Source organism: Euphorbia lathyris, chromosome 2 (assembly GCF_963576675.1).
Source record: "Euphorbia lathyris chromosome 2, ddEupLath1.1, whole genome shotgun sequence".
Taxonomy (NCBI): Eukaryota; Viridiplantae; Streptophyta; class Magnoliopsida; order Malpighiales; family Euphorbiaceae; genus Euphorbia; species Euphorbia lathyris.
Window position 1 is genome coordinate 74701165 of NC_088911.1, and position 14273 is coordinate 74715437.

A 14273-nucleotide genomic window follows, 5' to 3' on the forward strand; every position below is an offset into this window, starting at 1 on the left:
GTGTTTCAACAGACGCCGCCTTCCAGAAAGGGATGTTACGTATTTAACCACCTTCAGAAAAAATTAATCGTGTTAGGCAGCGAAAAAGACGATTTTGGCTTCGCGGAATGAGGATTAGCGAAGCATGGGAATGTAAATGTGCAGGGAAAGAGGTGATTTTACTTCGCTAATCGATGTTTTCGCGAGGTATGCGAGGTCTGAAACGTGACGATCTACGTCGCCCATCGATGCTTTCGCGAAGTCTGCGAGGTCTGAAACGTGACGATCTATTCGCAGACTTCGCGAACTAATTGATTCGCGAAGTAGATCCACACGTTTCAGGCTCTTTCTTTTCGCAGATCTTGGCGAAATCACGATTCACGAAGTAGATCGTCACGTTTCAGGCTCTTTTCTCTTCGCAAATCTTCGCGAAACCATCGATTCACAAAGTGTATTCATGAAAAAACGCAAAAACAACAACATATACTTACATTTTTCGCGCCTTTAAAAGCGACAATAACAATATGATAAACTGGAAAAAACGAAGGAAATAACGTAGAATAACCATTTCTTTGATGGTAACAAGAAGAAAGAAACCAAATAACGAGCAGGAAGATGAAGAACCATGACTTTGTTTTCTAGGGTTAGGAAGTTGCAGAATCAAGAGATGAAGAGAGGAAAAACAGAAATTCATTGTGATTTGGCGAAATGGTGCAGATTTCATGCAATTTAAAGGAAGAAACGAATATCAAAAGTCTTGAAATCATTAATGGGAGCCAACTTTTTGCGTAACCAAGGAGATAGGGGGAGCGGCGGTTCGCGTTGTGGTGAGAAGTGGGAAGGTTAGGGGTATTATGAGAAAGTCACACAAAATCAGTCCAGATATTTAGTAGGTTGAGTAAATGTGTTAAATATGTAAATGAGCCTCCTATTTTACATAGTTTTGTAATTTTTCCAAAAGAAAAAAAAAATCCAGAGGGTTTCACCATTATTCTAATATATATATATTACTTTTGGAAGAAAATCTGTCTCAAATTCTCAAATTTATTTATTTTCTTTTCACTCGATTTTTAACGGTGGCAGATTTTGGATTAAAGTAGGGTAATCATATAGGGTTAAAGTAGAGTTAATCAAAATTAACAGAGTTAAAAGTATAATAAATATGTCATGGGTCAAAAATTGAATGAGAGACATTCAAGATAAAGAATTTGAGTCAACATATTTTTTTTCCCATTATTTTTGTATTTAATGGAACATATGATGTAATAAGAATATTGTAGATTTTCTCCTTAGAAAAATGAGAGAAATTATACTAAGCGCAAGGTTTTTTACAGTATCTTTAAGGGTTAATACACATATTTGCCCATGTGTTATCACGGAAAAACAGTTACGTCCTTATATCAAATGAACCCACAAAATTATCCCTTAATTTTCCACAAATCTGCAATTATACCATAATCTAACAGACCTGTTTATTTGGCATAAACGGTGTTATATCATTCCCATAAACAATCCTTTCTCTCTCTTCTCCCACTTCTGCGACTAAACTCAAGAACCAAATAGCATAATCTCAAGAACCATTCCCCACAGCAACACTGAGTTCACTGGGCAAAGAACTACATAACGAGGAATGTAAGTAGCAGAGTTCCGATGATGAACCTCGAGTCGAGTATCAGAACTGGATGTGAATTATCATAGAATTAGAATTAGATAAAATCAATTAGAAAAACAGAGAATTAGAAAATCGATTTAGGAGGAATGAATTTACCAGGTTTCCGGTTTCTGAACCAGAAAATTGAACAAGAAAAACAAAGATGAAAGAAGAGATTTGCTGCGATTCTAATGCGATCGATGATGTATTGTTTTTAGAGAGATTAGGTCTGCGTTCTTTGTTGGGAAAGAATATGAGAACATGAAATTCTAAGAAATTAGGCTTTTTACATATAGTAATTAGGTCAGCCTTTCTCCCTCTTAAGATTATGCTGCTAAACTCTTCTTTTGGCTTTATCTTTTCTGGAACTTGAGAGGTGATTTTAATAAGTTTGATTAGTTTATGCTTTCTTATCGTCTCTTTGTGCAGTTGAACTCTTCTTTGGCTTTATTTTTATTTTTTCTGTTTGATAAATCTGAAGTTTGATGGAGATAATAAGGTTTGATGAGGATGAAAGGCAACTCTCGTCTTCCTCAACATCATAACCCGAGCCTTGTAAGAAGATAGAAAAATAGAAGAAAGTAATAAAGAGGAAATAAAAATGGAAATGGTTGTATATGGGAAGGATGTCAAACACCGTTTGCAGGTAGGTCTGTTAGATTAGGGTATAATTGTAGGTTTGCGGAAAGTTTAGGGATAGTTTTGTGAGTTTATTTGATATAAGGATATATCTATTTTTCCGTGATAATATAGGGACAAATATGTGTATTAACCCGTATCTTTACTAGCAAGTGTTTAAATGAGTTCTTGGTGAGCTAGAAAATATTTGAAGTAGTGTCATACATTGAAGATATAAGAGTTGTTTATTCTTTTTATAGCAATGTTGTACTTTTTTTTCCAATAAGATAATACAATCTAACAATTTAACAACCAAGCACCCTTGACATCTATTTTTTCAATAAAATAAAATAATTTTAAATAATAAGAGAATGATTTGTAGGATTTTAGTGACAACTTTTGAAGTTGTTTAATATTTAAGTATTTTTTTTCAATAAAAGTTAGTCAAATACGTTAAATTTTAGTAATTTTTAGAGTTGCTTGCATTGAAGATATTCTTAGAGTATCTTTAATAAAGGGTACTTGGAAGAGTTTTTGGTGATATGACAATGACTTTAATAACTCAAAAGTGTCATATGTTGGAGTGATGGTGGGTGCTTGAAATATTCAAGCAATGTTACCATTTTTTGGAAACATTCTAGCAGTATTGCTTACTTTTTTAATATAATAAAAGATTTAGTTGTCTAAATCTAGCATATTTCGAGGACAACATTTATAAATAGAAATAAATTATATATAAAGTAATAATTTGTAGGGTTGTAGTGTCAACTTTTAAAATTGCTTACTATTTGAGTGTTTTTTTTTAACAAGAATTGTGAAAATTGACGTGGCTGAGTTATGAAATAAAATATTATATTTTAATATAATATATTATTTTGAGCAATTTTTATAGCAATCTATATTGAAAATGCTTCTAGAAAACTCTCAATACATAATGCGACATGTGTTATTTGTGTCATAAAATTAATATATGTCGCCAAATATATTAGAGGTACTAAAAATGCTTTGTTTATATTAGAGTACCTCAAATAGACCATTTTATTGAGAAATTACACAATTGTTCTAGAATAAAAAGTACTCATCAATTAACTGATGTAATTTGCACATTTAAGGTGGAGTTGGTTCACATGTTGTTATTCTGCGGTTAGATAATAGTATATGTTATTTGTTTTTTTCCTCAAAGCCGCTATTTTAAAATTTTGTGAAACATTTTTTTTTTATCTCCGATTTGGAATTAGATAAAAAAAATATAATTAAATTTATTAATTTTACTTGTTTTAAGGATAAAGCATCTAATTAATTATTTTTCCACATTGAATCATTGATCATTGATTTTATTATAGATCAAACATTTATTTAATTTTTTCGTTGAGTTTAAACGACAAACACATTAAGGGATTCAGCCTGCTGATGTGGACATTTTTACTTCCATATGGACAAATAGAAAAAATAAGTTTCTTGACTAGAAAAGATACAATAAAAAGTAAAAAGAAATTACAGAAATTGATTTCTGGTAGGTTTTTCTAAGCTGGAAATCGGACATTGAAAAACTTGTTGGAAATGGATTTTGGTGTTAGAGGAAAAGATCGATTTGGCGATTCTAATGTTGAAAATCGCAAAATTGAAGAGGAAATTACCAGACTTGGAATAACCTACTGGAAAATAATTTTTATAATTTCTTTCGATTTTTTAATTTTTATCTCTCCTAACTCTTATTTTTATTTGTTGTTGAATCACTCTAATCATGTAGCGCAAACTGGACGGAAAAATTAAATAAAATTCTGATCATAATAAAAACAATGATCAAGGATTCAATGTAAAAAAATAATATAAATTTCACAAGTTTAATTATGGTTTTTGTCTTGCAAATAAAAATAAAAGGAAAAGAAGGAGTTTTGAAAAATTGAAAGCAGAGTGGAAGCTAGTGAGATGTATTTTGCAGGAGTATAATAAAAAGTGTTGAATTTGTGGGTAGTTGTATATTTTTGTAGGAAAAGAAAAACATGAATTAAAGACACACTTAGATGGTGACAGTGACATATTGATTTGATTTGGTTCATTTGTTAATCGCGTATCAGTTGATAATTGGTCAGTAGCATTTTTAGATATGGACATGTCTTTCTATATTTCATTTTAATTAATTACCTAAAGTCCAGAATTGTCGACAACGTATTATATTTCAGGATGCGACTAAACAAAAATACTAGTGACAATTGAAACAAAAAAAACTGCTTACCTAAATTCACAATACAGAGAGAGAGAGAGAGAAAAACAGGGCAAAAACAGAAATGTAAGTAATTGTATGTAATGTATACCAAGTAACTTAAACTAGTTTTTTTCTGGTTTTAATTAAGAAAAGAGAGCAGCTGAGCTTCAAAACAAAAGCTACGAGCTGCTCCCTAAAAACCTTGTTTCCTTTCCAAAAACAGAACAGACTAGGTGAAATCTCCGGGGACATATCCATACATGGATCCCTCTGGCAGATCTCCCTCCTTTTTTTCTTTTTTAGTTTGTAATATTTACATCCTAATTTGCTTCTCCAATTCCTTTTGAGTAATAAAAGTGCCATGAAACCCATAAGGAACTCGCGAAGGAAGTTGGACTGTTGCTTCCAGTTTCAAAGTCTTTGAATTCACTATCTGTAGCTCTGATTTCCACTCTTTTTCGTCATGTACGAAGCACAATACGTACCCTTCATCTTCTTCTTCTTTTCCATTTGGTACGAACATAGGCTCTCCCCCGAACTTGTTCTCTCCATACATGTACTTGTTCACCTTTCCCTTTGACAGCTCCACTTTGGCGAATCCTGACACTTTAGGCCATGGTTCTGCCACTGCTAAGTATGCGAATTCACTCTTTCTTCCCAGCATCTTTCGATTCACCATTCCAGCTTCTAGGTTCACTTGCTCTTGCTCATCTATTATAGCACGCCGTCTCGACTTCCCCGTCTTCAAATTCAGTCTGATTTCTGAAAGAACACTCTTTAAACTCTCTTCACTTTCATTGAATATCGAGTCAGGGGGACTCATACAAGATCCAATTACAACTATTTCATCACTTTCAGCTTCCTCCCATGCGTTCCATAGGTGGAAACAGAAGCAATCACCTGCTTCTATCCACTTTATTTCTGACGCATCTTTCGCTTCCTTGTCCAAAATTCCAAACCTTGCCATCTTTTTCTTGTCGTACATTACCGGAGACCCTCCCCGGATCATTTCAGGCAACTGGAAAACCACTTGTTGATCTGGAATTACAACAAATTTCTCTGTAATTGCGAAATCATGCATCATGGTTGGCTGATCAAGTGGGATTTCAACATCACCTGATTTTTCACCATTTGGGGATATTTTGAAGTACTTTAGGTATGGTTTTTGGACAACATCATAACTAAGAGCAAACAATTCCCCACTCTCCGGATCAACTTTAGGATGAGCAATCATTGCATTCTTAAGTTGTCCATTAAAATCAAATCGACCAGCCGTTTTGAGGTCTCCATTAGGAAGAAGAGAAACATGGTAAGGCAAATCATCTTCAGACATAGCAAGAAGACGGCCGTCGAAATAAACGAGTCCAGCGTTAGCAACACCAGTTCCATGGGTGGGATCAACAAGACCAAAAAGACTCCGAGTATAAAAAAGCAAGAGCCTAGCTATACCAGAGTGGCCGTGGAGTTCACCTATGGCCTTGGGGAAAACAGGACGTCCTAATTCCCGCTCTTGAACAAGGCGGTTAGTCTCGGTGAACCTGCAGGAATAGCTGACTGATCCATTGTCGAAGCGGAGGGCATGAACCATACCGTCACCGTCGAACAAGTGGTGACCAGCCACCGGTTCGTGAAGTGGGTTAGCCCCGTTTCGAACATAAACACCGCGAATACAATCTGGGATTTGTCCGGTGACTGGTAAATCATGAACAACGGGATGTTCGGGAACGGGGGCGAAATTTCCGGCGATTTGGAGGGCTGGATCAGCCGTTTTGGGAAGAGGGTGTTTTTTCTCGTGAGAAAGAAGAGCGTTTTCGAGAACATCTAAAGCCATAGAGGCGGTCTTTTGAAGGAAATTGAATTGATGTTTATTATCAGAAGGAAGAGGAAGAGGAGGAGGAGGAGGAGGAGGAGAAGTGTTTTTCTTGATAATGGTAGGCGAATTAGAATGTTTAGGAAAGTGAAGAATGGAAGGAGTGTGAAGAGAGGATGAAATGTTGTGCTTTCTAAATGATGTATCTAAATTAGAGAGAGAGCAGTTTATCCTAACATCTGCCGAACCCATACTTACACCCAATTTTGAACTTAATTTCAAGTCAAGAAACAAGAAGTTTTTGAGTTTGATTTTGGTAGAGAGAAGAGAAAGAGATGGTTGTGCTGAGAAGAGTGAAGAGAGAAGAAGGATATTTATAGTGGAATATGAGGTCCACCTCAAACACCTAACAGAACACCACGTGTTACATTTCATGAGAGCGAGACCCAGAGAGAGGAAAATGATTCTTTACTTTTTTTTTTTTTTTATTTAAAATTTAAATTAAAATCCTAGTATAACAGAATGAAGATTGCCCAACGTTGCTCACACTCTCACACCGAGTATGTGATTGATTGCTTCAACAAATCTATGTTCTAATTTATCCATAATGTCTTTTTTAAATATAAATCTTTCTTTTTTCTATACTTCCGGTTCATTATTTATCTAACAAAATATATATCTTTTTTACATTAATTATTTTCTTATACATCTATTTTTTTATTTCAACCTAGAGAAATTTTAGGTCTACATTCATTTTTTCTTACCTGATTAACTTTTTAGTTAACTGATTTCACTATATGATTATGTAAACTTGTTTAGTAAAAATTAGCTGATTATTAATAGTTATTTGTGTAAAATGATAAATAAAAATATCACAAAAATAAAATTTGTGGTTACACCTATTTTCGAACAACACCCATGTGGTTTAAAAATTTGCAAAATGGTACCTTGAGGTTCATTCCGTTAACAAACACATACCAAATTGACTAACGGTGTTAAAAGTCAAAGGGAAAAGAATTAATTTGATCCTTATATTTATTTATTTTATTAATTACTTCTCCTGATTAGCTAATGATCACAAATAAACCCCAAAATAAAAAAATAAAAATCAATTACACCATCTTCCCTATTTCTTTTTAATTTCTTATTTTTCTTCCACTTTCTACTCTCTAGATTAACCTTATTAAAAAAATATTCATGTAAGTATTTCGGAATGTCAAATAAATATTACCACTAGCTATGATGCTATGATGTATTAAGCATAATTCTTATCATTTTAATTCAATTCAAATAAAGATTCTCCTATTTAAGCACAATTTTTAGCTTCCCTATCAATTTTTACAAACAACATGAAGCTTCTTTCTCCCTTTCATCGTTATTGAACCCTCACCTCGCTCTATCTCTCTGCCGCCGCTGTTGCACCGCCAGTCTCCTTCATTGCTACTGTATTTGCTTTTGCCACCGTATGGACATAACGTTAACTTTGTTCTTCTCCTCTCTCCTTTGCTCCAAACACTGAAATCGATTAGCAGCGCCAACTGCAATTTTGGGGGACTTCTAATTAGAAAAGCTTCAGTCCAAAAAAATAAATACCAAATCGGATTCTCCTCAGTTGTGTTTCGGTTTGGATTACTTCCCCCTAAATTGATTTTGATTAACTGATGTTAATTGATTTATACAGGTCTTTATCATTTTGTGTGCAATTAGGAATTGAATTTTCGGTTCAAACATTTCTGGGATTTTAGTTCTAATCACTTGAGAAAAATGGCTGGTTTGATGGAGAAAAAAAATCTTCTTAATTATTCTTTCTCATAACAATGTTTGATCATTATAAATTGTTTGTACAGTTTATTTTTTTTGTGTGGTTTGATTTTCATTTTCATTTCTTCTTTCTGGTGAAATTAATTGCTGCTAAATATTTGGCAAATGTTGAATGTATAATTGTAAATGGTGAGTAAGAAAGAGTGAACAGGCAGCGAATATCTCTGTAGATTTGCATGACAGGGAAGGTAGTAGTATAGTAGAACTTTGATTCGAATTTATTAGAATCTAAAATCGATTAGGTTTAATGCATCAAGTAGGGAGGGTAGAGAGAGAAAGAGTGAGTGAAAGAAAAATAAGAAATTAAAAATAACAGAGAAGATGGTATAATTGATTTTTATTTTTTTATTTTGGAGTTTGTGTGGGATAATTAGATAATAAGAGGATTTAATTTATAAAATAAATAAATATAAGTACCAAATTAACTCTTTTCCCTTTGACTTTTAACACCGTTAGTCAATTTGGTATGCGTTTGCTAACGGAATGAACCTCAATGTACCATTTTCCAAACTTTTAAACCACAGAGCTGCAATCGAAAATGAGTGTAACCACAAGGTTTATTTTTGTACTTTTCCTAATATCATAAAACTTTCATCTGGGTTAAAGATAATAATTAAAGGTAAAAATGCCATTCAATAGAGATAGAACAACAAGCTAATGGAAAAAACTCATAAAACCAATTTTTTTTAAAATTAACTTTTTGAACATAATAAGTTTTTTTTAAACATTTTTTCACCAAACTCAAAATCTCTAGAGTGGCTCCAACCTCTAATTTTACCTTATAAACTTTCTTAAGGTCATTGTTTGGAATATAACATCCTATATGAATTGGATTTTAAGATTTTTACCCCTCTTTCCATCTCTAGACCTAAGGAAGATACCCATTTTAGGAGTTTTATACCCAAAATTAGATAATGCACTGTTATATAAGTTCAAAATTATTTCAAATTGATAATGTTAAAGACAAAATTATATAATTTCTTAGTAAATAATTTATTTGTCCTTTTATTTTTATCTTACACATTGTTTGATTTTTTTTCATTTTAAAAAATATATTACAAGATCTCTATCATTTATCACGGTTAATTTTTTGGCTATTATGTTTATTGTTTTTAGATATTTAATTATTATATTCAATATAAATATGTATACAAAAAATAATAGAGTAATATGACCATTTTATATCGTACTATAACTGCCAGAAAAACTAAAATCTATTTAAATAAAAGGTTAATGTGTTTTTAAAATATAGAGATTAAACAATACATTAATAAATAGAGTTTTTTCTTTCTTTTCCTACCAAAAAAATACATTAATAAATAGAGATACTAAACAGTATGTTAATAAATTATTTATTCTAGCTATATTGGTATTTCACCTGTATTTTTATCAATAAATTTAAATTTCAATATAGTACTGAATCTTATATAACAATAATTAAAAAAAATAAATAACACCACCGCTTCATGATTTTTTTTCACTACAGTCTTATTTATCCATCAAACCAATAAAATCATATATACCCAGTAGTATTATTTTTTGCTGAAAAAGTATTTTTTATTTATTTAAAAGCAATACATAAATTCTAAATAGATGTGATATATATTTTATGCATTATTATTGACAGCTTTCTTTATGAGTGAAATTTTATAATATAGATAGTATATACTTCTTTAAGAATGTACCCCTGGTCTCAAAAAGATTGTCTTAACTATTTTTTTATATAAAAAACTAATATAATATTATTAATTAGACTATAAAAATAATTAATTAATTTACCCTCTTTCTTCTTAAAGTCTTAGGTAGAATTATTGCATTAATAATAAACATTTCTCCCACCATAAATGAAAGCAAATTAGAGAAAAAATATTAAAAATACATTAATTAATAATATAAAATATCGTATAAAAAAATAAAAATTAATAATCCTAAAACGATACGAAGGAGTAAATAATAAGAAGCTTTTTTTTTAATAAAAGTACTAAAGAAAGGTTGAGTATTAAAATTATAACCTTATACTAGCATTTTCGTCTCTATATTTTCTTTAATTTTTATAATAAAGGAGTACTATTAGCATAGCATATTTTTGGAGTGATTGGGTGGAAAAAGACAAAGAAACAGTAACAGTAACAAATACATTTAAAAGAGTGGAAATGATGAATTATTTTATACAGTATAAGATAATAAAAGTTACAAATTTTACAGGCGTTTTCTTTTTCCATTTTTTACTTTCTGTTTGCTACTCACAATCACAAACCAAATATCATTATTAGAGTAACGCCTACAACCTCACCCAAAAAAACAATAAAATAAAGTCTACACTTTTAAAATAGTCATATTTTTCACAAAAGTCCTTTTTTTAGCTAAGCCCTTTCAAATTTTTTATTTCAATCTTAACTATAAATTTATCACGCTTTAACTTCTTTTTTTTTTTTTTTAATTATTGGAGTATCTTTAAAATTTGAATTTAGTGATTTTTTATATTACAGATAGCAAACTTATTAACAGAAGATGTCAATAGAGGATGAGTATATATTTTTTCGACAAATAATAAATAATAATAATGAAAAAATTATATTTTTATATAATCGCTTAAACCTTAGACACTCAACGTGCAGAAAACTTTTAAAAGTAATCATGTGACATCTTCGATCAAGCATTTCGTAAAATCCAAATTAAAAGGAAAATAAGAAGAAACAAGAGTTAAATAATGGTTAGCTTCTTATTAAGTATTAAAATGTCATGACAATTCTGTTTCATTTCATTTTTAATAATTACATGACCATTGATATAAGTAGACGTGTTATTCAGAATAAAAGATGAAATGATTTTGTATATTCAAAATAAAAAAGTTGACGGTATTTATACATAAAAACTAACCCCTCACTCCTTTTAACTAATTTCTCACTAAGCACTTTAACATGACATGCGTCATTTATATTACTACATTCGTGTTTCACACACTTTCACTTATTTTAAAACATCATTCTCTAATAGCCTCCCCTTAAAATGAAGTACATGAAAATAACTTCGTCTTGGTTAATAAGGTAGATATTTGTGTCTTGTTAAAAGTTTTGTAAGTAGGTGTGAGCGCACGATACTTTCGGAAGAGGGCAATGAATCTCTCTGCATCCAAAAAAAAAAAAAGAAGTGCATTATATCACGAATGAGACTTATTACTTATACTTGGTAATATGTGACATTAAATAACATATAGTTGAATTGTACAGAGTGATCCACTAGGTTGGGATATTCAGTATAGTAGATAGAATGCTCGACTATTACACATTCAAAGATAGGTTCGGGACACTCACTTACTTATCTCTAATATTAAATTAATTTAAACCTTTACACTTGATTTATTTCGAATGGTTCTATGATTGATTGGTTAATTAATGTGAATGTTTAATATAATGGGAAGCGAAAATAAATAAATTAATTACATATTTACAATAAGGATGAATTAGGAATACAAAATACTAAACTGAGACATACAACATAGGGTAAAATCCTAAGTATGTGATGAAACCTGCAAAATGAAAATAGTTAAAGTTGCGGGTCTTTGGACCCGACTTCAGATGATATTGGGACATCAGACTCTACATTTATAAAACTTTAGATATGGAATCAAGAAAGACATATATGGAATATAGAAAATGGAGAGTGCTATGGGGAATACCGTGAAACACAATTAATTCTAATTCAGTAACCGATTAATTGTTAAAAATATCTTCGAGATGTCATAATGAGCATCAACTAACTTATTTCAAATATAAAATAGCTAATTAATATTTACAATGAAAAACTTATCTCTAAATTCAACAATCAACCAATTATTAATAATCAACAATTAACCGATTATTAGAAACATCTTCAAAATGTCATAATAAATGTCAATCAACTCATTTTGAGCATAAAATACTCAAAATAGTTAATTATATTTTATTATAAAATTCAATCCCTAACTTCAATAATCGAGTTGTCTTAAACTGATTTAACAAACAACGATTAAAATGATGATTTGATCTTTTTTTATCGTCCTTATCTTTTATTCATTTTGGTGGAAGATACCAAAATAAGCAATAAACAAGTCGAAACTCAATAAAATCATACCATTTCATCAAATCATTTATTAATTCATTAGAATCCATAGGTTCATTTTTTATTTATGAGAAAGCATTTTTTTTTTTTTTGGGTATTTCTTATAGAAAAATCTTACTCTTTTTAGGATAATTTTTTTTATCTTTTATTGACCAAATTACATAAAAAGCAGCATTGTTAAAACCAGACCAAACATCAAACTAGATTAGCAGTGGGTTATGAGTCACTTGGTTCAAAATGACTTGGATTTGTCGCATCAGATGTTGTAATAAATAAATAAATAAACAATATATATATAAAATTATAAACAAATAAAAGTTACAAATATAAATGATCCCATAGACAACAACTCTACTTTGACTTTACTCTTTCACTTTGATGACAAACAATTAACATCCGTCAAGTTCCAATTCATCCTTCCATAGACCCCCTTTAAAAAATAATTTATTTAAAGTATTGCAACGGACATAACCTTTTAAACAGTTAATGTACTCCACAATAACTAAACCTCTATAGACAAAGCTATGGGGATCCTAATCAATATATATAGTTAACTTATAATCTAACTTCAAATTCCATAAATGTAATAAGAGAACTAACTATGAAAATTAAATTACTGGGTGAATATGTGGCTAGTATTTAGCCAAACTTAGTTAGTAATTACGGTTGACCGACGTTGGTATAATTAATGGAACCACTTAGTTTAGACATGATGAACTTTCAATGCGATTTTTAAGGTTATAGTTTCAGGTCTTAACTTCAAGTTTATTTCATCAAACTTAATGTGTTTCATTGTTCTTTTATTCTTGACTGGATCAAAGCTAGGCTAAATGATACGTGGAATAAGATTTGCTCTAGACTGGACCAAAGCTTGAATAAGTCGTTTTAGGAAATAATCATTGTCTCTATATGTCACGTTCGTATCTAAATTTCTAGAATTTATATCTTGATATTAGTATATATTATGATTATTGGGTGTGTGATATTAATTTGGTACTATAGGAAAAGTTGGGGGTTAATTTGATGATTTTATGTGTAAATTAAAAGTTTATGGTAATTTTTAAAATATTATATAAAGATGGAGGACCAAATTGAATATTTTTCAGATTTGGGATATATATCACAAACCTTCCAGGAGGTGCGATCATCTTCTTCTCTTCAATTTTCTTTTTTATTTTTCTTTCTTCTTCTGTATCTTCAGTTTCTCTCAACCGTATCTCCACCGTTTCTTTGATTTACGGACGAATTACTCGAAATTTAAACCATAGCATCCTCACGCATAGTCCTAAGTTCTAACAGAAGTGTTTTTTAGTTTCGAAAGTGTTTGGAGGGAAAACGTCTTAGACAGAATTTAGAGGAGAATCGAAGGTGTTTGAGTGTGTTTTCTTCAATTAGTGACCAAGGTAAGTAACTATCAACTATACTTTGAGTTTTATGTATATATATATAATAGTAATAAAAGAATTTTCAGAAATTGATATCTTAGGGTTTATACAGGAATTTTGTAAAATTGGGGCTTGCTTTTCACGATCTTGCTTTTTATTGTGAGATTATAGTTCAAATGAAGCTATTGACTATGCTTATATGTGAATTACAGATTTTACTTGGTTATGTTGATTTGAGGTTTCGTTTGGTTGATTAACTTTGAAATTTTTATTGATTAAAGATTGATATTTTGGAGAATGGAAAAATTGTGAGCTTGATTATGAACAAGTGAAGTATATACATATATACATATATGTTTTTGGTTTCAGTATATATATATATATATATATATATATATATATATATATATATATATGAAATAAAATGTTTGGTATCCATTAAAAGTAGTCCGGTTGGGTGGTTTCGAATCTAAAGACCATATTTAGTGAGAAATGTGGTCTCTGTACACAGTCTAAAGACCTATTGGGTATGGCAGTGAAGTGTCGGGTAAGACCATATGGGATAGACAATGTTAAAGAGACGTCTCGTGTATGTTGTGAATTATGATTGAAATACAAGGGGATGAACTCGAGAATGGATACAATATTTTAAGTTTTTGGTTTTTGGTTTAGTACCTTGATTATATTATGAACTTAAGGTTT

The 14273-nt window shown here is 30.6% G+C and overlaps 1 protein-coding gene across 1 annotated transcript; it reads right to left on the reverse strand.

Annotated features, from left to right (window-relative positions):
• Positions 1–4461: 4461 nt before the first annotated feature.
• On the reverse strand, positions 4462–6615 carry LOC136218615 (9-cis-epoxycarotenoid dioxygenase NCED3, chloroplastic). Its single transcript, XM_066005605.1, has one exon. It carries the CDS (start codon positions 6514–6516, stop codon positions 4768–4770), a length of 1749 nt encoding a protein of 582 aa, XP_065861677.1. The 5' UTR covers positions 6517–6615; the 3' UTR covers positions 4462–4767.
• Between the last annotated feature and the right edge of the window lie 7658 nt (positions 6616–14273).